General features: G+C 39.6%; 1 protein-coding gene across 1 annotated transcript in view; it reads right to left on the minus strand.

The window, feature by feature from the left end:
- The window catches only part of LOC145296661 (uncharacterized), a 214,994-nt gene that overhangs the window by 180,905 nt on the left and 9,388 nt on the right, over window positions 1-24,701 (minus strand). The window contains exon 2 of the mRNA XM_080142600.1: window positions 18,951-18,986. Within this exon, the coding sequence (XP_079998726.1) occupies window positions 18,951-18,986 (36 nt within the window). The remainder of the gene's footprint in view (window positions 1-18,950; window positions 18,987-24,701) is intronic.

Genomic DNA, 24,701 nt, shown 5'->3' on the forward strand with positions numbered 1-24,701 from the left:
GTCAATGAAGACGTGGTGCCCGCGACCCGTGTGAGAGAACACCTCGCGCAGTTCGGGTTGGAGTGCAAGAACCCGGAGCAGTTGAAGGACGGTGCACGGGTGCTGGGATTGGCAGTCAGGATGGAACGCAATGAACTGCGGTGGAAGCGAGGAAATGCAATTCCGGAGGCTCCCAGTATTGTTACGCGATGAACAATCTTTTCCCTGTGTGGTCGACTTGTCGGGCACTTTCCGGTGTGCGGTTGGCTTCGTGTGGCTTGTGGAATACTCAGAAGGAGAGTAAGTTCGGTAACGAAGGGCTGGGATGATGAAGCAAGGGACGCCGTACTACATCGTATGATGTTCGAAACCTTAAAATCTGCACAGCAGAACGATCCGGCACAAGGAAATTGGTGTGTGGACGGCAAAGAGCTGAATGTATGGGTCGATGCTAGCTCCCTAGCAATTGGGGCAGCCTTAGAGATGTGTGAAACTGTGCTGGAAGATGCATGTTGGCTGCGACCTGAAGATGACTCTCAACATATCAACTTGGCTGAACTGGATGCCGTATTGAAAGGCATCAATTTGGCTCTCCAGTGGCAGAGCAAGGTGCTACACATAAAGACAGATTCTGTTTGCGTATACCATTGGGTCTCGGACACGCTAACTGGAAATGCGCGAGTACGCACCAAAGCAGCAAGCGAGATGCTTATTAGGAGGCGATTAAGCACTCTTAAGGAGCTCGTGAAAGAGTACGGGCTGACAGTGGATGTGACGCTGGTTCCATCAGCACAAAACATTGCTGACCGACTGACACGAGTGCCACAGCAGTGGTTTGAGGCAATGAAAAAGAAAAACGGTCTTGACCCAGTGATAGGCGCGGTCCACACAGACGAGCTGGATGAGAGTCAAATCATGGCTATTCACAAAGATAGTGGACATCCGGGGGTGCGACGCACTACCTACTTTGTCAGGAGAAGATGTCCAACCACGACAAAAGCAACTGTCAGAACGGTCATACAGAAATGCGAGGAATGTCAGTCCATTGACCCAGCGCCAGTCAGGTGGGAAAAGGGAAAGCTGGAAGTTAACGAGAATTGGCAGAGAATTGGAATGGATATCACGCATTATGGCACCTTCCATTTTTTAACTTTAACAGACTGTGGTCCATCGCGTTTCTCCATTTGGAGGAAATTGGCAAGGCAGGACTCGGCAAGCGTGATTCATCAGTTGGAGGCAGTGTTCCTCGAGCGTGGCGCGCCGCATGAACTCCTTTTAGACAATGACACAGCTTTCTGCAGCAATATGTTCCAAGCATTTGCATGTAAATGGGGAGTTCACTTGCGATTCCGTTGTGCATACGCTCCAGCTGGGAATGGCATAGCGGAGCGATGTCATCGTACAGTGAAACGAATAGCGGCTAGAATGTGTTGTCCCATACAGGAGGCTGTCTACTGGTATAACATCACACCAAGAGACGACACATCTCCCTCCACTGCGCCTGCCAACAGGATTTATCAATACGAATTTCGAGTAAAGGAGACCAATCTCGCAACTGCGTCCCCAGGTCCCAAGAACCCCCTACCGCTTCGGCGGCACGGGGGTTCAAAGATCAAAGTGTAGTATCTGCCGCGGCCAATGCCACAACCAATGCCACGAAAACAGCGGCAACAACAAAAACAGCAGCAGCAGCAACAGCCAGAACAGCAGCAGCAGCAACAAAAACGGCTGCAGCAACCAGAAAAGCAACAGCACCAACCGGAGAAACAACAGCTAGAGGAGCAGCAACAACCAACGGTCCCCACACCAATTGAGACGGGGATCAAGCGAAGAAAACACTGCTCCTCTGAGGATGAATCTGCCAGCGAGAGGGAGAGGAACTCAACCTCACCACTCCCCGGTTCATTCAAAAGAATAAAAAAGAAAAGGAAAGGGGAAGAAAAGGCAGCCCCCACTCCCTGTGAGCATACACCACCTCTAACAACAACACAACCCACTTCCACCCCCATACCACATACTGCACCAACACTATACACCGCACTAACACCAACACCAACATCAGACACCGCACCAACACCAGACACTGCACCAACACCAGAAACTGCACCAACACCAACACCAGACACCGCACCAACACCAACACCAGACACCACACCAACACCAGACACCGCACCAACACCAACACCAGACACCGCACCAACACCAACACCAGACACCGCACCAACACCAACACCAGACACCACACAGACACTCGTCCCCACACCAATGCAAATTGAGCCGCCATCCCAGAAAGAAAAGAATGAACCCGGGAGGGGGAGAGACCCTTCAGATTCTCCCACTTACGGACTCACTCCAACAGGGACTCTCGCCCTCGAAACGAGAGAGGAACTTTGTTTTGTAGACCCCCTGTCTGTGGCAATGGGCTTACCACACCGGCAGAGAAAAAATTTAAAACCTCTGCTGGACTTCCAACAGATAGGGGGAAAAGACGTTAATGTCCCCTCTAATTTCCCGGACGCCCCACGGCTAACAACTTTCGTCAGGCTTCCTGAGGCCTGCAAAACCAACGTGTGGACAATGCTGGAAGCCGCTGAAGGGGCTGGTCCGGGAATTGAACTGATTAGGAAAAATGACCCTTCCCTTGAGGAACTCGCAAAACAATGCAAGGGAAGGGTCCCAGTGTTGGTCCATCCGTCACTCTATAGGGCCCTTAAATTGACTTACCCTTTGGATGTCGGCGGCATTGTGAGAGAAGGTCAGGACATGAAAAACCTGACCACCTTGAGCATTGCACACAACGTCGGTGTCCTTTCCCCGGCTGACTTCGGAGCTGAGTGTAACACACCTTAAGGTAGGTACCATGGCTTTGAATTTGGCTAGTCTGAATGCGAGGGGCTTGAGATCATCGGGTCGGGCGGCTCGCCTCCGGCACGACCTCTTGTCCCTGGGAGTGGATGTTGCTGCGATTCAGGAGACGCATTTCGTTTCCTCTGTGGACTGTCAGGTGCTGGCCCGAGACTTTGAGGTTTTCTCAGCATATGGCAGCCTGTGGGGGAAGGGAGTTTCCGTGTTGGTTAAACGTACTCTGTCGGCGACGGTCGACGTTGTCCATAGAGATGCGGTGGGTAGGCTGGTTGTGGCCGATGTTGCCGTAAAAGATTCTGTGTTTCGGGTGATTGCGGTTCATGCGCCCAGCACCGCTCGTGAGAGGGTCTCATTCTTCAGTCAGCTTGACGCGTTTGTAGATTGTCGGAAGCGGGTAGTGCTAATGGGGGATTGGAATTCTATCTTAGACCCCGACATAGATAAGATAGGAGGCGGAGCTAGAGGATCGGAGAGGTGCGAGTCCAGCCTGGCTGATCTGATGGCTAGATGCGGTCTGGTCGACAGGTTTCGGTTCGAGCATCCAGGGCGGGAGATGTGGACGTGGACCAATAGTGTTTCCTCCTATCCAAATACTTATTTGGACAGGATGTTAGTTAGGAGAGGCGAAGTAGACTTCTTATCTTGTCCCACGTTCACTTGGCTAGGCCAGACGGACCATAAATTAGTTATGGCCCGGCTGAAGCTAGGAAATAGGCCTAAGTTAGCGGGGTACTGGAAGTTAAACACCTCCTTTCTGGAGATACAAGACTTCCAAGATCAGTTAAGAGAATTGATTAAAAAGGCACTAGTGGGGGCGGTTACCGGGAGTAAGTGGTGGTTAGGTCTCAAAGCCAAGATCAGAAGCTTCTCCGTCAAGTATGCCCAGCGCCTCGCACTAGATAAGGCCAAAACGAAGAAGAAGCTAGAGCAGAAACTAGCCCAGGCTACGGGGGAGGGTGATAGGGTTAGTCAGGAACTAGCTAAGCAGGACCTTCTACGCGAGACTAGCGAGCGTTACGAAGGCCAAGTAGTTAGAGCTAGGCTTAGAAAGATAGGCAACGAAGCAGTCAATTCTGATGCAGTCGTGCGCCGTGAGGTTTCTAGGCGTGGCTCGGACAAATACATTGCAAAAATAAAACATCCGAATGGACGCACCCTGGAATCGACTCGGGAGATCTGCGAGGGGTTTCGAGAACATTTCGAGGAGCGTTTTACGCAGCAGCCCGATCTTCCGGTCCTTGAGTTTAGCGACTATTTGGCCGACTCTCCCCGCCTCGAGGCGGCTAGAGCGGCTGGTTGCGAGGGCCGGGTGACGGAGCAGGAGGTCTTTACTGCGCTGAAGCAGGTCAGCTGTGACAGATCGCCAGGACTTGATGGTCTGCCATACGAACTGTACTTGAGGCTGTCGCCCATGTTTCTGCCTCTTCTGACGGATATGTTCAACCATTGGTTTGCTCAGGGATCCATCCCAGGGCAGGTGACCAAGGGAGTGATCACATTGCTGAAGAAAGGTGACGGGCATGGAGGGGAAGAGTTAGACGACTACAGGCCCATAACTCTGCTAAACACAGAGTTGAAGATTTTGGCCAAGGTCCTGTCGAATCGGCTGCAGGTTGTTATCGACGAGTTGGTTGAACCGGAACAGAACTACGCTGTGAAGGGGAGATCGATTCAGAACAACTTGCACCTGATCCGCATGATCCTAGAGGGGGGAATAGATGACGACACGGAAGCCGCGCTGATAAACTTAGATCAGTCCAAAGCTTTCGATAGGGTCGACCATCGTTTCCTGGCATCTGTCTTAGAGGCCGCCGGTTTTAAACCGGACTTTTGCAAGTGGATCTCCATAATGTATCGACAGCCCATGGCTGTCGTGCAAGTCAACGGAAAGCGCTCGAAACCCTTTGTTCTCTCAGTCGGTTCGTCAGGGTTGTCCGCTGTCGCCCCTGCTTTATGTCCTGGCTTTGGAGCCTCTTCTCCGCAAGCTGAGACATGGGGAGGCAAATTCGGCCCTGTGCGGAATGGCTCTGCCTGGCGGCTCATCTGCCAAGGTATCCGCGTTCGCTGATGATGTCACGATCTTCGTGTCGGGCTTCAGAGACATTGAGGTCGTGTCGGAGGCACTCACACAGTACGAAAGAATTACAGGGGCCAAGATAAACCGCAACAAGTCGGTAGGACTGCGTTTGGGCGCATGCAGTGGCAACGCAAACCTCCCTGCGCCCTTCAGCTGGACAGATGGCCCGGTCCGGATCCTCGGCGTGTGGTTCGGACCGGGTCTCCAGCTTGACAAGAATTGGTTGGAGGTACGGTCAAAGGTGGAGGCTGCAGTCAATTCGTGGCTTCCTAGGAAACTTTCCTTAAAGGGTAGAGCTGAGGCGTGCGCCACTTACGTCTTTCCTCTCATCCTTTACCGACTGGCCGTACTTCCCCTGCCTGCACAACACCTAAAAGCTCTTGTCGAACTCTTGTCCTCGCTCCTTTGGGACAGAGGAAGACACTGGGTGAGCAGACAGGTCTGTATTCAACGTCCGTGTGAGGGAGGCTTGGGAATGCCGGACTTGAAGTGTCATCGAGATGCTGAGAGGCTGGCCTTCCTGAGCCACTATATGCAGGATGACCAACCGTGGCACCCCGTGGTTACTGCCGCCTTCCCCGACCTCGTTCTCGACCCTTCCATCGAGAGCCGTCGCAGGCCGCGGGGAGAATCTGCCTACATGAAAGAGTGCCGAGCCGCGCTAAAACGACTACCAAGGTCCAGTGACCTTGTGACTGCTACCCGTAGGGAACTCCACAGGGATCTAGTGAAGGGGGCCGCGGACGACCCGCTATGCGCGCGTTTGGGGTGGCAGCAGAGTGAGATCCGCTCCGCGTGGAGCTGGGCGCCAGGTTCGAGTCATCTGAACAATTTGGAGTTCTCTCTGACCTGGCGATTGGCCCGAAATGCACTTCCACTCAACAACATACAATGCAGTTCTGGGTTTCTGGAGTCGCCTGATTGTCCCCGTTGTGGGACAACGGCCGTGGAAACTACGGATCACGCTTTCTTCGATTGCCGCGAACTCCGCCAGTACTGGTTGTATGTCAGTGGGGTGACGGCTCGCATCGATCCTGAGCATCCTCGCCCAATTACTGTATCCAATGTTGTGGACAACGTGAGGCCGCCGTGGGACCGGGAAAGACAAATGGTCTACGTTACGATCCTGGCCGTGGCGAGAATGGTGATTTGGACGTCGCGTCTGCAAGGTTGCCGGGGGGTGTTGTCTTTTTCTGATCAAGATCTGATCGCGTTCTTTAAACACCAACTACGTGTGAAGATCAGATGTGATAGAAGAAGGCTGCATCGCGCGGCATTTGACAGAAGATGGATACATGTGGCAAGTCTGTGTGTACGAAGAGGAGCCAAATTTGAATACGTGTTCCCCGCCTAGGTGTGGAACGCGCAGTTCTGTAAAGTTAAATTAAACAAGTAGTCTCTCAGCTAGCTGAGTGTGTGTTCCATCCCTCCCCGATTAGGAGGCCTCCAAGATCCCCATCCCCTCTTACCTGCAATTTTTGTTTTCACCCCTTCCTCTAAATTTTACCCATCTTGGAGAAAAAGAAATACAAACTAACCTCCATCCCTTACCCAAAAAAATTTTCTTTTCTCCATTCACCCCCATCTAGAGGGCATCCCCACCTAGAGACTGACCCGCAGAAGCGAGGTTCCTTTTACAAACCTAGTGGAACGGGCAGTCTATCAACTAGACGGGGTTGGGAGGGTCCTACTAATCACCTTTTGTTTTTTCTTCCCCCTCCCTCGACACAAATGAATTATTGTTACCATTTTATTGTTATCTTTTTTGTTTTTACACGTCAATAAAAAATGTTTTAAAAATTGGGAGTTACTAGGACGTCCCCCAATATGAAAGGGTGAATGCGGTATTATGGTGAAAGAAGATACTAGCTGGGAGAAACTTTTGACTTTGTTTAGTTCTGGAGTGACAAGGATGACCAACGACCCCCAAAATTCCCCCCTTTTGAGTTGGCCATGTGCCTAAGTTTTTTGTTCACCGTTAATTTTACTGTATTTTTTAACATGAATAAAAGATTTAATATCTCAAAGTGTAGTATCTGTTCCGACAGATACTGCAAGCTAAGACTAGCAAAGACCAGCTATGACTAGCAAAGACCATATGTGGGGGTAACCCCACATATCTGACCTTGGTCACTGAAGGGGCAACCCTTCATACCAACAGTTTCTAATCCAGCCCCCACTTCCCTCCTCTGGGGAGCTGGATCCCCTCTTTCCCTCCTCCTTCCCCCTATCTCCACATTAAAAACGGCCTCCTGCCTAATTTGCTCAGTGGGGAAGCAAATAAATATTCCCAGGTCCCAAGAACAGCTTTTACCAGGTTGGAGATCGCGTATGGGTCAGAAGACCGCAAAATCGATGTACCACGAGGTTCGGCAAGGGTGAGGTGACCAAGGTGATCAGCCCTCAGTCGATTTTGGTGGACGGTGTGCCTCGTCACGTGAAGGATTTGCGCCCTCGCCATTATGTTGTTACATCGGAGGAAGAGGGAGACTCAGACAGTATGATGTCTTCTGAAAAGACAGAGAGTATGATGCAGGACGACGAAGAGGATTTTGAGCCATATAATGTACATACTGAAGAAGCGGAGGAAGGACCACCCGTCTTGCCTCTACGAAGGAGTACCCCACAGAAACGAATACTGCCCCCCTGCCCTGATTGTGAAACACCGCCTATGGAGCAGACTGGTGGCAATAATGGCGATGAGGAGGATGGCAGGGAGGAAGTGCTGCCTCCGGTTCTTCGGAGAAGTACCAGACAGAGACGACTGCCCCCTGCCCCATTTGTGATCATGAGATCAGGGGGGAGTGTAGCAGAAGTAGCAATAACTAAAATGAGGGGAAAAAGAGCTTACCTCGGGTACGTCTGTTGTGTCACCAGTTGGGGGGAAAAAGAGAATTCCAAGATGGCGTCCGGGGGTTTTTATTAGCATTTACCCCATGCAACTCTCGGAAAATCACGTTTCTGTCTCATGTGATTATGCAAATGGATAATTCCCGGCCACTATAAAAGCAGGAGGCTAGAGACGAGTCGGCAGTGTCCTGCAAACTGTGTGTGTGGGTGTTTCTGGCGATTGGAGTGTGTCTTCTTTTACCACGGTTATCACGGACAGGAATTCCCTCTCTTCTGGAGGTGGGCGATATTGACTATTTTGAAGTTGTACTGTTGCTGACAGAACATTTATTTTTTTTTTGCCTACTACATTTTTGTTTCAAACATTCAATACTTTTTTTATATATATTGCCGCCAAAAAAGATTACTAAAAAAACATAAAAATTCTAAAAAGTATAATCAAACAGGATTTCGTTATGTTTGCCTTTATATATATATATATATATATATATATATATATATATATATATATATATATATATATATATATATGTAACGATGTGTCACTAACATTACAAATCTGGTTCTGCCTACTCATCTGCATGGTGCTGAAATTTGAACCTTGTACGGCAAGCATATAAATCAGCTTGATTCCTTCCATATGAGATGTCTGCATTCTGTTTGCTAAGTTGGATGGTAGGTCGTGTTTCAGATGGTGAATTACCGGAGAGAGGAGAAATCACTGGTGTTGAATCATTTTTGATCAGGATACAATTGCGGTGGTCAGGTCATCTTGTGAGAATGGATGACTCAATAGTTCCTAAGCAACTTTTTTATGGGCAACTGAACAATTCTTGCTGCTCAATAGGGCGCCTCTACTGCGTTACAAAGATAAACTAAAAGACAAACTGAATCGTTGTGGAATTTCTCTGAGGTCCTGGAAGAGTGCAGCAAGGGGTCGTAGCGAATGGAGGAAAATGTGTTTCCTAGGAACCAGAGAATTTGAACATAACCGCCTTAGTTATAGGAACGCCCTTCGTGGAAATATGAAGACAAAGCACAAAAAAAAAAAATCCGGAAAACAATGAGTATGTCTGCCACTGTGGTTTCAAAGCACGCAGCAAAGCAGAGTTATCTGTTCACTGGAGAAGGCATCTTTGACCGACAAGTATATGCAAGTTCACCATCTGTATGCGGTATCACAGAGCTAAGGAGCTGCTGAAGATTGCATACTGAACCCTCATTCATCGTCTTCAATGAGAGAATTCACCATATATATATATATATATATATATATATATATATATATATATATATATATATATAAAGCTGAATGTGTGTATGTGTGTGTGCGTGTCTGGTCACGAATAGGCTCCTATATGGTTGACTATTTTAAAGAAACTGATTGTATATAATGATAGAAGATGCATCGAGACACAGGAATGGGTATGTTTGATCTGTCAGAACGGTGATTCATTAAAATTGTGGGGTCTGCGTTCGCACCTGGACCACAAAGTATAAAAATAAAAACTTAAAAAAAAAACGTTTATAGGTGTTTTTGATATAGATATACATAAGAATACTTTGATAAGTATGTTTTAACTTAAATAGGGCTGGTATGATAAAATGTTGGGGTCTGCGTTCGCGCCTGGCCTCCATAGAATGGAAATAGGCACAAACTTTAATAAAGATTTTTCATATCTATCTGCGTAAGTATACTTTGATACTTATATTTCATTTTGAAGAAATATGGTATAATAAAATTATGGGACGTTTGTTCGTGCCTGACCTCCATAGAATGAAAATATGTCACAAAGTTTAACAAGGTTTTTTTTATATAGATCCACAGAATATTGTGATAAGTGTTTCAGTGTGAACAGGTATGGTATAATAAATTATGGAGTTTATCTATTTTATTTTTACTTTTATCATATTTTACTTTGGTTTTGATACTCCCAAATTCGAAGCTATCTCTTTACAACCCTTCCTTTTCATAACCTATCATACTTTCATAAATCGGAGGTTATTTTCTGTAGGCTGTTTTTGAACCCAGTCAACGACGGGTACTTTTGCTAGTATATATATATATATATATATATATATATATATATATATATATATATACGAGAGGCGTGCAATAACTAATGCCCCCGTCCAACTTCCAGTTATCTGATCTAGCTGAAATTTTGCATGTGCAATGATTTATATCTCTACAGGTTATGTGGCAAATTACAGCTCTGAACAAATGGTGGTTACTATTTTACAGGTGTTTTAACTGAGTCAGTTGTGAAATGGAGCCTGTTGAATGTCGAGCAGTGATCCGGTTTTTGTATTTGAAAGGACGCACACTATAGGAGACTTTTGATGAAATGAAAGAAACTTATGGTGATAATGTCCCGTCATATGACCTTGTAAAGTGCTGGCATCGTGAATTCAAACATGGCCGGAAGTCTGTGGAAACATCTCCCAGACCTGGTCCCCCCCCTTCTTCCATTGATGAGGCATCTGTCCGTCAAGTTGAGCCTGCCATTTTGGAAGATCGGCGCATTACTATTCGCCAAATAGCCCAAGATGTCAAGATTAGTACAGAGTTCGTGGAAACTATCATTCATGACCATTTGCATATGCATAAGGTGTCTGCCAGATGGATTCCCAGGTTTCTCACACTTCTCCAGAAGCGAGAGCGCGTCGAATGCTCGAGGATGAATTTGGAAATGTGCCAAGAAGATGAGTCAAAGTTTTTCAAAAGACTGATTATACAGGATGAAACCTGGGTTCATCACTATGATCCAGAGACAAAAGCCCAGTCAATGCAGTGGAAGCACTTGAACTCACCACCTCCAAAGAAGGCACGGGTGCAGCCCTCCGCTGGCAAGGTCATGCTCACAGTCTTCTGGGACCAGAACGGAGTAGTGATGACAGATTTCCTGGCAAAGGGTACCACAATTACAGGAGCCTATTATGCTTCACTTTTGAGGAAATTAAGGGAAGCTATCAAAATCAAGAGGCGGTGCAGATCAGCAAAGGTACCCTCCTCATGCAAGAAACGCTCCGGTCCACAACTCGAATGTCGCCAGATCAGTAGCACGGGCGTGTGGTTATGAAATCGTTCCCCATCTTATCTAGTCTCATCACCTTGCACCCTCTGGCTTTCACTTCTTCCCAGCCATGAAGTTGTTTTTGAAAGGAAAGCGTTTCCCAGATGATGCAGCCTTGATTTCTGAAGTCACATCGTGGTTGGAGGACCAACCTGGGGTGTTCTATAAAAACGATCTCCAGAGCTGCATCAAACGATGGGAGAAATACATAACTCTGGGTGGTTCCTATTTAGAGAAATACTAATAACTGTGCCAAATTCGTTGCTCTACCTCTATGGGATGTGAGTCAGGGGCATTACGTATTGCACGCCCCTCGTATATATATATATATATATATATATATATATATATGTGTGTGTGTGTGTGTGTGTGTGTGTGTGTGCACCTGATCTATATTACACACACACACACACACACACACACACACACACACACACACACACACACACACACACATATATATGAATGAGGATGGAATTTTTATTCATAAAATGTTATATAAACGAAACCCTCCTGTCAAATAGCTTATATGTCGCATAAAAATAAAACATGTCGGATGTATAGGCTTTACAGGAACATTATGTCCGAGGTTTTAAAAGTAGGTCACGGTACTTTAAAATTAATAGATTTTATATCCCCAGTCTCTAATTTAGTTATACACATGGTGGCCGTAAAAATAAAATATTTAAGCAAATAATAAAGCATTTGTTCGATATCATTCATTTATTTATATAAAACTAATCAAAGTAGAGGAAATCCAAACTATATTAGTAATGCATAGAAAAAATCGCATGTATATATTTATATGTTATATTTTTTAAAATAAACTAATATGAAGAGATTATTAGTAAATAAGAATGTTAATATATAAATAGAACATTAATAACAAAGAAGAATGATGATAAGTATGTATAGTGGATTCATCTGAACTGTATAAATATAGAAGATTTGTTCAAAGATTCTTTCCATTCTTTGAACAGAACGATGAATAACATCAAAAAATGTTTCTTTTCATAACAGAAATAGGTTAAATTAATAAAGCAAGAAAAATTATTCGGAACAATTTTGCTCTTTTTTTAAAGGGGTAGTGTTTGATCAACACTGCATTTTTTTTTTTAAATCCTTAGAACAGTTTTTCATGGTAAACAACTAATGGTCCCTGAAAATATAGGACTATTGTTGGTTCGAAACAATTATATGCAGATAAAAGTGTTTTGGATGATTAACTATGATACTTATAGTCGTACACCTATTGATCAGGAACAAAAACCTGTGTATTAATGAAAATAATTATACATATATATATATATATATATATAAATATATATATATATATATATGAGAAAAAAAGAAACTAAATGGTGGAGGATTTGTCTGTTTTGTGGGTTTTATTAAAGACTGTAAGTTTGAATATAATTATGTTTTTAGTCGCGTGCAAGGGACTCTATATGTAACTCGGTCGGTCGGTCGGTCGGTCGGTCGGTCAGTCTGTCCATAACACTTTTGTGCTTGGCCTTTTTGGTTAAGATCAAAGTTCTGTTGTTAATAGATGCTGTTCTTAGCCTTTTAAACTTTTCTTGGCCTTCTTTTTCTTAGCCTTTTGGCCAAGATCAAAGTGTAGTATCTGGTCCGGCAGATACTTCAAGCAAAGACCATATGGAGAGGGGCAATTCCACATATAAGACCTTGGTCAATGTAGGGGGAAACCAAGCAAATAAATACCAACCCTTCATACCAATTCTCACTATCCAGCTCCCCTACTCCTTGGGGAGTTGGTCCCCATTTCCCCTTAACTCCTCACATTAAAAATCAACCTTGTGCCTAATTTGCTCGGTTGGGGAAGCAAATAAATACCCTTTCCTTGCCTTTTGGCCAAGATCAAAGTGTAGTATCTGGTCTTACTACATGCTGTACTTATGTTTGTAACTTTGTGATATAAAATGGGTGATCACTTTTCTGTATTAATTTGATGTAAAATGATCACCCACTTTACAACCAGTCAGTCTCAAAACCATTCAAGTCATTCTCCAGATCATCCAAGTTGCTTTTGAAGAATTCTAGTTATTTTTTAAGCATTCAAGTCATTCTTAAGGTCATTCAATTCATCCTTAAGTTCATTAAAGTAATTCTAAGTCATTTACTTTTTATTTATTTAAGTCATTTCAGCCCATTTTTCGGTCATTTTAGCTTATCTTTAAGAATTTCATGTCAATCCTACATTCACGCATTCATTCATTAAACAAGAGGAGGTGACTAATGGCTATCGGCCTTGTTTTTATCCGTATTCAAATCTAAAGTATGTCATTTTGGCTTCTTGTTAGTGACAGGTAATCAAAATAGAAATATTAATTGTTTTGTCATCTTCTTTTAATAGTTACATCGTTCATAAATAAGTTTTTACGCAGTTTAAAATCGTGGCTTTGATTTCCAGATAATTTCAGATCATCAGAAAAGGCTACGCAATGTTTTATACGTATCGGCTCCCCTCACGGACGTGAGACTCCATTATCTAAGTAGCAAGTAAACCAACTGTTTAAATCAATAAGAACTAGACGTTTAATAATAATAATAATAATAATAATAATAATAATAATATATATATATATATATATATATATATATATATATATATATTAAAAATAGAATTAATATCAAACCTTGTGGGAAAAACTAAAAAAATTGGAGAGTTTTGAAAGTACATTAGTAAGTGTCTGTTTTTTTACGATGTAAAAACACTCACCTTTAAAGAACATATAGCTCCAAATAAAAGAAGAGAAACCCTATTTTTTGTGTTTTTATTATTTGGGATGGTAATTACATATAAGTAAATAACGGAAGGTTTTCATTAAGTTAGCTCAATAGTGCAATACTAAATATTCACAAGGAATTGACACATTACATATATGTTGCAGATTCAAAAAGAATAAATAAATGTTAATATGAAAGTCTTGTTGGTAGACTGTATACATTAAGGAAAATTCGTTTTTCTATGGGCTGATGAGATTAGCCAGTTGTGCAAAATTATAATTAGTGAACTATTTTATACTTATATACGAATATTGATCCCAAACGATTGTACGCCAGTTGTTCCAAATAAAAGCTTAACAGTTCCAAAATAAGCATCAAAATGGGTGTCTGTCTCTTGTAAAGTTGTAATTTTAAGAAATTTATATATATCTACAATTTCACACACACACTAACAAACACACACACACACACACACACACACACATATATATATATACTTATATATAATAAATAAATGAAATAATATATTGCATAAGTATATTTCTTGTATTTACTTCAACCGTTCTGAATGCTAGAGCTTTATAGTAATATGAAAATATATTTATGGCAAATAACATACATATAATAGTACTTGGATGATTTCCACTTAAAATGTTGTGCATATATATATATATGTGTATATATATATATATATATATATATATATATATATATATATATATATATATATAAATGAATGCAAAATCAATACGAATAATATATAAATGTTTATATCTTTTCTGTATTTATTTCCAAGTGTTGACGTGTAGGAATACAAAAAGTCTTTTGAAAAAAGAAGAATGTTTTCTCAAAAGCGCATAATCTTCGATCAATCAAATATATATATATATATATATATATATATACATATATCTGTGTGTATATATATATATATATATATATATATATATATATATAAATTTAAAGGAGATTAGAACAATAGTCTAAAGAGCTGAGTGTATTTTAATGCAACAGTGAAATTACTAGTTTAATTAAAATACAGGAAATAGAAAGTGCTCGTTGTAATTTAGATATATAATAAGCTCGATAGTTAAATGTCCTAGAGCTAATTCAATATTAAGTAATGTGATTGATAATTTAAAATTTAAAAATCAAATTTTAATTAAATTAAAAATCCGTTTCATAAGAAGGAACAACAACAAAATCAATTATCTGTACGATCGTTTCGGAAAACAATGCTTTTATTGTGGTATACATCAAGTTATGTAGAATAATTATATATAGTTTTTTGGTAAGCAAGGTCTATATATATAATTTCTTCGATTTTATAATTTAATAATTATTTAGTAATAAAAAAATGAGTCATCTTGCCTTATACTTTAGATAAAACAATAAAACAATATTTATCCTTCCCTTCTGATTACGATTTCATAAATTAACATTTAAACATATAATAATATTTTGAGTTATACTCATTTAAGTTTTATAACTTAGAATATTTTTTATAACCGACCTGAAGATCAACAATTTCGTTAAAAATTCTGACCTCGATTTTATTCGAAAATTTACAATCGCAAACTTCTTATTTTATATATATATATATATATATATATATATATATATATATATATATATATATATATATGTATATTATATTTACTAATCCGATAGTAATGCAATCATTACCAAATCAAATTAAAATAAATTAACAGCATCCTATAGTTACTTATAAACTAGAATAAACCATACGAAATAATGTTTTTAACTATAAAGAAACAGTAGAGAGTATGCATCTAATAATATAAACTTTTCATTTAATTTGCTCTAAGACCACCTATCATTAGTTGGTTTAAATATACATTCTGCTATATTTACATACTGATCTCTCTAATGAAAAGTAAACTAATGATAATAACACTTGACGCTTGATCATATTCAGGTTTGATGATTATTGATCTAGCTATTAAGAACTAAACTACGAGTAAGATTCTTTCTATTTTATTATGCTTTAACAGATCCAAGTGGCTTGAATTTGGCTATCTATTTACGTAGATGGTTAATTTAATATTTCCCTGATTATAAAAGAAATTTATTGTTCGCTGTATATAATTAAGGACATTTAAACCTTTACAAAATGCATGCATGTCTTTGCAAACGCTGCCCCATACATAAATATAAAGATGGTCACATTACATGCCCGTACCTGATGCATGTTTTCCAGCTAATGTAATTCGATTTCATTCACGATCAAAAATTGCTCCGAAGAGTGTAAATATTCAAAATACGTCATAGCGAACTGTGGTAGGAGGATGACTCACATACTTATTATTTTATACGGTGACTACCCCAGTTAGAAACTGAGGAAATATTTCATAGACTACAATTACCGTAACTCACCGTAATAAATTTGTTTTGCCATGTCGTGTTTTATTTTTTTTTCTTGGACTGCGTAATTGTGTCTGATTAACTGTCGATTACAACGACAATTGCATTGGCTACTGAGATAAAAAAATATTCTAAAATTCGCATTTAGCGAACATTTCAAAATGAATATTTACAGTAAATATAAATACCAGCTTCTCCACTAGCAATCCGTCCTGGTTTATTACACTGTAACAGCATTTTCATAGAATTTGTTTACCCTAATACGTAGCTTCGAGTAAAGACTTCCTCTCTCTGTGTGTAATTTACGGCAGTGGTGCCACACGCACACACACACAAAAAAACATTTTTGATGACAACTTTTTTCGAGAAAAATGGTAAAAAGTATCGAATTTCCAAACTCAGACAACTAAACTAAAAACGTCTTCTTTCTGTAATAAGTTTAGCAATTGTAGGGTGGTAGACTACTGCTTGATTAATTATGGACTCAAATATTTTGGTGAAAAGAAATAGGAGGCTAATGGGATAATAATTTAATGGGTCAGTACTTTCGCCAGAATTCTAAATGATAATAACATAAATATTCCAAAGTGTGAGACGTCTTCTTTCTGTAGTAATGACATAGGACATATAACTACAGGAAATCTAAAGGTAGTAAATGTTCAAACTACAGAGAGACTAATTGCCTAAGTTACAAGAAATGTGTGAAGGAAGTAAATACACTCTAAATAGTTTTATTATGTAAAAAACATAAAGTATTACAGTCTACGTTTGACGCATGGAAAAATAATCCATTCAAATTCGTACATAAAAAGGTTGAACATTTTAAAAATCTTTAACATCCTAAAAAAACTAATCATCTTAGAAAGTCACAAATACTTATGGAACTTCAAATAGTTCAAAATAAGTTTGTAATAGTTCCCATTGATAAAGCATCAAATAATATATTTTTTATATGTAAAAGGCATTACATACTACAATTCTTGTTAGAGGTAGGAATTATTGCTAAAAAGAAACTGCAAACGAGCGGAACTAGTAAATCACTCATTCCACATTAAATGTCTAGTCTCTACGCTCATCCACAACCATTTTTTTAATTTAAGAAAACAAACGGAAAATAAAAACCCTAAAATACGATCATAAAAACACGAAAACAAAATAGAAATTTTTTTAGGAAAAAAAAAAAACAGCAAAAATGTTTAAAAAAAGAAAAATACTTAAACCAAACGTTTGTAACACAGTTTATGTTAAACGGAAAACATAAAATAAATTTCTTGTATCTCAAATAACCCCTAAAAACAAACAAAAACGGAAAAAAACACTTTTTTCAGGAAAAAAAGAAAAAATATTCCAAACAAACGTTTGTAACACAGTTTATGTTAAAAAACAAACAAACAAACAAACAAAAAAAACAAACATAAAATGAATTTTCTTTTAATTCCAAATACCCCCCAAAACAAAAATGCGGTGCCCACTTAAATACAAGATAAAATCAACAGTTTATTTTATTAAATTACTTCCTCTCTCTACTAAAAATAAACCCCAATAATAATACAGGAACCGCTTGTAAATTTCATACTTCCATAGTACGTCATCCTTTAGAGGAAGCTAGTAAAACCTGCCACTTCGATACTGGTACGGTAGACAATAAATATAAATTACCGCATTACATTTTAATATCTTTGGGCTATTTTCATTATTGCCATTATTTCTCTTCATATAATTTTTAAAGCTGGTGACCTTTTCTGTCTGTCTGAGGAATAGTTCTTACTAACCAATCATATCAAGATTTAAAGCGGCCTCGAACAAACATTCAGTATGTGACAATAAGCTTCATTAAATAGCTTGTTGCACTTTGCCACTTTGATATGCTGGCGTTATTCTGTGAAAACTGTAATGTGGAATAAAAACGAAACTTTTGAACTTTTGAAGTTAATATACAAAAGTAATTCTACAAGGTGGAACGATAAAATTGTCACCTTAGAAAAACGGCATAGTGGCATTCCGTTTGATGAAGACCGGTTTTCTTTTTTGTTGCAGACAATCTACTAGTTGACCAGTTGTGTGCAAATTCCAAGAGCGATAAGAGCTTTCTGTCATGTCTAAAACTAATGCAATATTCAACGAGCGAGATCGTAGATGCGCCGCTGTACAACTCATGTTTCATACCGGTCCAAGTTATGACAACAAGAACATTACAAGCACCCTCAAAATGCATCGCTTGATTGCTAATAATAACAGGGACGTTCCCAGGGTGATGTAAACAGAATTTCCGTCAACGGTTATAGTTTTTGGTATGGTTTCAAGTGAAGGCCACATCATGCCACCTCACATCTTCGAAATCGGCTTGAGAGTCAACACCAAAATGTATCTGGATTTGCTGAAGAGTGTGGTGATCCCCGGTGAAATCAGGTGGCCGCTGGAAGATGCTGGGTGCGACAGCAGAACTCGGTGCCGGCCCACAAGTCGAAAGAGACCGAGGCTTGGCTTCAGAAGGAGTTCTACGACTTTGTACCCTTCTCTCACTGACCCCTACCTCCCCCGACCTGAACCAGCTGGACTACTTCGTTTGGTAACACATCGTGGAGATCACCAACATGACCTCCCACAGCACCAAAGCTAGCCTGATCACCGCCATCCGCCGAGTATTCACCGCTATCCGCCGAGTATTCACAAGCCGGCGCTTGTGGAAAGGCATGTTCCCAGTTCCGGACCTGTATCGAGGCGGCGATTGAAGCTGAAGGCAGCTACATTGAATAGATGTTAGCTGTACTACATAATCATGTTATCTGAATTAATTTTTTTCAATAAAAGTTTAAAATAAAGCTGTAGGATTGTTTTCTTTAAGGCGACAACTTTATCGTTCCACCCTTTATGTCAAATAAGAAAGTAAACACTGATATTTGTAAAAAAAAAAAAAAAAGTTTTGCAACGCAGTTAAGAAAAGAAAATAACAATAAAATATAACTTACCCTTTTCACATCTGTTGCAACTCGCCAAGGCAGACGCTAGAAAAACAAAATAAAAATGAAAATTTTAATACATTTTTTATCACGGTTAAATGGAAGTCTTACAAGCGGAAAATGTATGCAATGGAAATGATTGAATTGTTAATAACTAGTTTATAGCTGCATCATGAGCTGTTTGTCATTTTTATCTTCTAAAAATGTATGTTTCTGAATTTCGGAGATGAAGATTGGTAATTTATAATATTTCAATTATCTGGACTACTTTTCACATCTTAAGTGTCATTTTTTCATAACGTTTCGGTCGATGTAACTCGAGAAGATTCTGCGAGCAAAACTCAGATTTCCCATTGTTTTTATCTGTATTTCTTCAAATTCATGCTAACTGCGAATTAATTCTTCTCCGTCAGTTGATGAAATGAGACCATGCTTCTACCGTGGATTAAATAAATGATTCTATTCAGAATTTCGTGCAAATTCCTGAGTTTGATAGAAAGATCGTCAAGTTTGACAGAGATTTCCGATTTTAACAGAAACTTTTCTGAGTGTGACAGAAAGATTTCCGAGTTTGACAGAAAGATTCTTGAGTTTGCCAGACAAATTCTCGAGTTTGACAGAAAGATTCTCGAATATGACAGAAAAGTTTTCCGAGTTTGTCAGAAAGATCCTCGAGTTTAATAGAAAGATTCTCGAGTTTAACGGAAAGATTCTCGAATGTAACAAAAAGATTCTTTAGTTTGCCAGAAAGACTTTCGAATTTGACAGAAAGATTTCCGTGTTTGACAGAAAGCTTCTCGAGTTTGACAGAAAGCTTCTCGAGTTTGAACGAAATATTCTCAATTTTTACAAAAAGATTTCGAGTTTAACAGAAAGATTCTCGAGTTTAACAGAAAAGTTTTCCGAGTTTGTCAGAAAGATTCATGAGTTTAACAGAAAGATTTCCAAGTTTAACAGGAGGATTCTCGAGTTTGATAGAAATATTCTCGAATTTGATAGAACGATGTTCGAGTTTAGCAAATAGATTCTCGAGTTTGACAATAAATTCCTGAATAAGATCTGCGGTTTCATCGGCCGAAACATTGTGAGAATAACACTCACGATAAGAACAGTTATCGAATATTGCAAATTATCCCAAATACTTGTATTTAATAAAGAATCAGCATTCGTTTCTTTTTTATTTTACTTTTATTACTCATTTATTGCTTGAAATAAAATGAAAATAACATAAAATTAAACGAATCACAAAAAAATCACAAAAAAGATATATTGACACTGAAACATAAGTGGCTGTTTTGATTACGGGTCAGATTTATAGGAGGCATCCTATGTGGGGAGTTGTACAAAAAGATATATGTTCATATTACATTTCCATTTCTGTATGTTGGTACTGTTGGGGAAATGGATAGCAGCGAGTAAATTCCAAATACAAGTTATTCGAGAAAAGAAGCGATCAGAGTAGAAATTTTTCCGGCATCTGAGGATTTCTCTAGTGAAGAAGTTGTATTTTTCTGCTAGTTAGATTCATCGAAGGTACAAACGTAGTAAGTTCATAGGAGGGCATTCCGTGTAAGTATTTGTAAAACAAGCAGAGATACCACATTGTGGCGATGAGACGGGGTCTGGAATTTGGTAGACAGTGTTGGATCTAAAAGGATAAAAAATCTGTTTTTAACCATGTCCTCCAAGAGGGAGATACAAGATGCTGGATAAATAGTTGCCTTATAAAGACAGAGGATACTAGCATGATTAAGATATTTGAGCCCAGTAGAGTAGCACACGTTATATACAGAAGACAATATATGAATACTTCAGAACGGTATAAATAAACACTCATGGTGCGTGTGATGTATCTCGTAGTTCACTAAGTACTACAACTCTCGTTCTCTATGTCGTCTGTCTTGTAATACAATAACAAAACCATATCCATGGTCGAGTCTTTTTTAGTCGTGGAGACGTTGATGAAAAATAAAAGAAACCAGTTGAAAGAGAAAGGGTTCATGCGTATGTGTTGAAGCTATGGTTCGTAGCCACTATGCATTATTTGTCTCCTTAAAATTAGCAGGAGAAACACGAGTCACGAAAGATTAGAGACAGTACTGTAGGATAAGAAAGAGAGTTCGTGTGTATATCGCATTGAAGTCCATGTGTGGAGATAGCCGTGTTTGCTTGTTTGTATTCACATCTTAATCGAATCCCAGGCCCGAGGACCGGGTGAGTTCTGTTGTCGCAAGAGATAAGTTGGAGACAGGTCTGTTCCACTTGGAGTTGTTGTCAGTCCAAGATCCGGGAAAAATAGAGAAAGAGTGTGTTTCCGGTTTAACCTTTTATAAACGGGGTCAGGTGAGAGCTGATGTCTGATTGGACAAACCAGAGAGGAAATATATTTAAAATCTCGAGCCGCAAGAATTTGCTTCTGCTTGTGTTCGTTGCAATATCGAAAAAAAAAACCCATTTGTATTTAAAACTAAGAGGAAAAATCTGCAGGTAAGATTATCTCTAATTAAATAAAACTAATACATATACTACTAATAATGATAATTAATAGTTTTTTCTTGTTTCGAATAAACTTTGTCAACCATGCAGCATTTAACTGAAAATAGTAATATTACACCGCTTATTACGTAAAAGCATTTTTGGGAGATAGTAATTTTAGTTCCTGGAAAAAATTTACAAAATGTTTTGGGCCGTTGTCGTTCAGATGATGAAAGGCCAGATAAAATAACAAGATCAGAGGATTAAAACAATATAGAATGCAATAAGAACTACAAAAACAACATATTCTTCAACAACAGAAAGCTTTAAATTGGAGAAAGATTGTTCCAACAAGAAAAATGGAACGACCTCAACAAGGTCAACAATAAAAAAATGCAAGAACGACTTAAGCAATATCAAGAATTACTACTTAAAAGCTTAACCAATAAACCTGGCATTTTCATAAAATATTACATAACACTATGGAGATCTTTACCTACGTTCCTGATGAAGACAAAGTCCGACGATTTGTTTAAAATGTGTCAGGACCTTTTCAACGTCAATAGCCAAGACTGGTTCAATGCAAAAATTCTTATGTACTACATCCTACATAAAACAAAAAAAACAAGCACGGATCGTGAGTTCGCGGAAACGGTGAAGTTACTATTTAAATTTTTCAGCCCTCAATAGGTCGTTGTTTCATAAAAGGTAGAAACAAGACTAGCAGAGTTGTCGGCGGATGTTTTTTTTAGTGTCTCATTTGGACTAAAGGATACTGAAATTAGACGAAGGATACTAGCGAAGCTCGAAAGCGAACTCAATCTTATCCTACAGAAATTTGTTGCTACTCTCAATGATCATATCCCGTTTGCTCATCTCTCTGCCAATATTCATGTCTGTAGAGATTTTAATGTGCATAGTGTTTACTCAAATAATGCAGATGACGAAGGGAGAATGTCCAAAGAGTGGTAAGTTTGAGAAGCGATTATAAAAACATAAAGGAATCGGGCGTAGCATACGACAAGAAAGTATATGTAAGAAAATTAAAATATCAATTAAAAAAGTCCAACCACATTATCAGTATAAATAAAAGAAATGACTTCGCTAAATACGAAAGAAAACTATATCGCCACGCACATTTTCAAAGCGACAGAACTACACAAAACTTGTCAAAATTGCGGCAATCTTAGCCATAAAGGTTCGCATTGTAGAAGCAAATGCAAAACAAAAATCTTCACAATGAAAAATTCCAACAAACAAATAAAACCCAAAACCAAAACATCCAACGTATATATATATCACAAGGTGTACTTCTCTAACATCAGGGTTTACATTCCAGAAGTTGAAATCCAATTGCGGCAGACCAAGCCTGAGCTGTTCTTTTTGTCTGAAACTGGCATTAATCCAATTCCTCCTGAGCTGATTTCTCCATAAAATGATATTCTACAATTCTTACGATCAAACCCGATCCTCACGATTATCATGGACATAGAATATGCGCCTACCTCAAGGATACCTTCCCCTGAAGCGGGGACATCTCCAAAGAAGATCCCGAACATTCTTACATGTGCTTTAGAGTGGCGCATACTCACAATACAGCATTTTTTCTTTTGACCGTCCCCACAAGGATGGAGTAAGTATCTTAGAGAGTATCACTAAGTTAATTAATCATACCCTGTTTGCTATTCGATCAGTCAATATTCAGATTTGTGGCGATATTAATGTTTACAATGTTGAATGGCTAGTTTATTCAAATAAAACAGATGCTGAAGGGACTAACTACTACTAAGATCTATGATTAAAATCAACGTTCGATAGTATCCGACTTAACTGATTGGTTAACTATCGGCATAATATGATTTGGGAGATCCTTGATGAAGATAAGGAAAAGATTTGGGTACAGGATTGATCCCTGACGTACGCCAGCATTGATATCCTCAAGAAATTTTCAACAGAAACCGAACAGAAAGCTTTGGTGTACTCCTGAATGTGCTGCCGCTATTGCGCACAAAACCACTGCTTCAACTGCTTTAAACCTAGCGTCGCAATCGCTGCAAAAGGATTATATTATAGAAAACGCGAGAATGCCGTATGCCAAATCTATCAAGTCTAAAGTAGAAGGGCAACGGCTTGGTTCCCATGCGCTTTTGGCAAATAACAAACAAATAGATGCGTGTCCTTTATACCGATCATCATCAACGGGTCTGAAGTTCAGCATCTGACAAAAGAAAACTCTTTACCAACCCGATGCGGGTTTTCTCCCAAGACGGAAAATTATCCGACATCCACATATGTGTTCGTGATATTGCAATACCCACCAAGAATCTTGATGCCAGCAAAGTAACTTCTTTTGACAATATTCGAGTTATAGTAATTAAAAAGCTGCAAAATAAAAAAACCTGTTCAATCGATGCATAAAGGATAAATGCTTCATAACATATTAGTTTGTCCAATATGTAACAATAAAGGATATCGATTTTCTACATCTCAACACAGACTAATTAGTCTTCTGTGTGTCATAGATAAGTTGCTTGAATTCGTATTTAATGGAAAAATTGTCAACCACCTCAGCAAAAACAACTTACTTAGCGACAGGCAATATTTTTCCCGTCCATGCACCGACTGCAATCTCACGTAGGATAAGTGATCTATTGACAGGAGTTTCCTTTAAAGAGCAATAGTTCTGACAAAGCATTTGAGTGGGATTAGCATAAAGGTCTACTTCACAAGATTTCCAGCCACGAAACATCTCGAAATGTCTTCTCAATAATCGAATCCTTTCTCTACGATAGGTTTTTACAAATAGTCGTCGATGGTTAAAAGTCCGAAACTCAAAGTATCAATTCTGGCGTGCCTCAGGGATCCATCCAGGACCAAATTCCTTTCCTAATTGCCATCAATGATCTCCCAAATCACATTATAAGATCATCATTCATCGACATATATGCAGATGCCACGACGAGCAATAAAAACACTTCAAAGCCCAACAATGGCCAAGATCTATCTGAGTGACTCTCTTCGAGCTTGAGCAGGTGATGCAATGGTCAAAAAATTGCTGGAGAATTTTAACACATCCAAAACGAAGATTTTATATTTTTATCACAAATTTCTTATCCCACTTGGCCTCTATGTATATGGATGGCCCTCGTTCCCTTTTTTGACAAGTGCCTGGGTCCGACCTTCACCCCTGACCTGAAATAGAAAAATACATCAAATCTGTTGCCGCTCTATTGGCTATCTCATTTCCGATGCAATCCCTCCGTGTATAAGAGCCAGATACGTCCT

Source organism: Euprymna scolopes, chromosome 17 (genome assembly GCF_053919585.1).
Source record: "Euprymna scolopes isolate OS-2025 chromosome 17, ASM5391958v1, whole genome shotgun sequence".
Classification (NCBI taxonomy): domain Eukaryota; kingdom Metazoa; phylum Mollusca; class Cephalopoda; order Sepiida; family Sepiolidae; genus Euprymna; species Euprymna scolopes.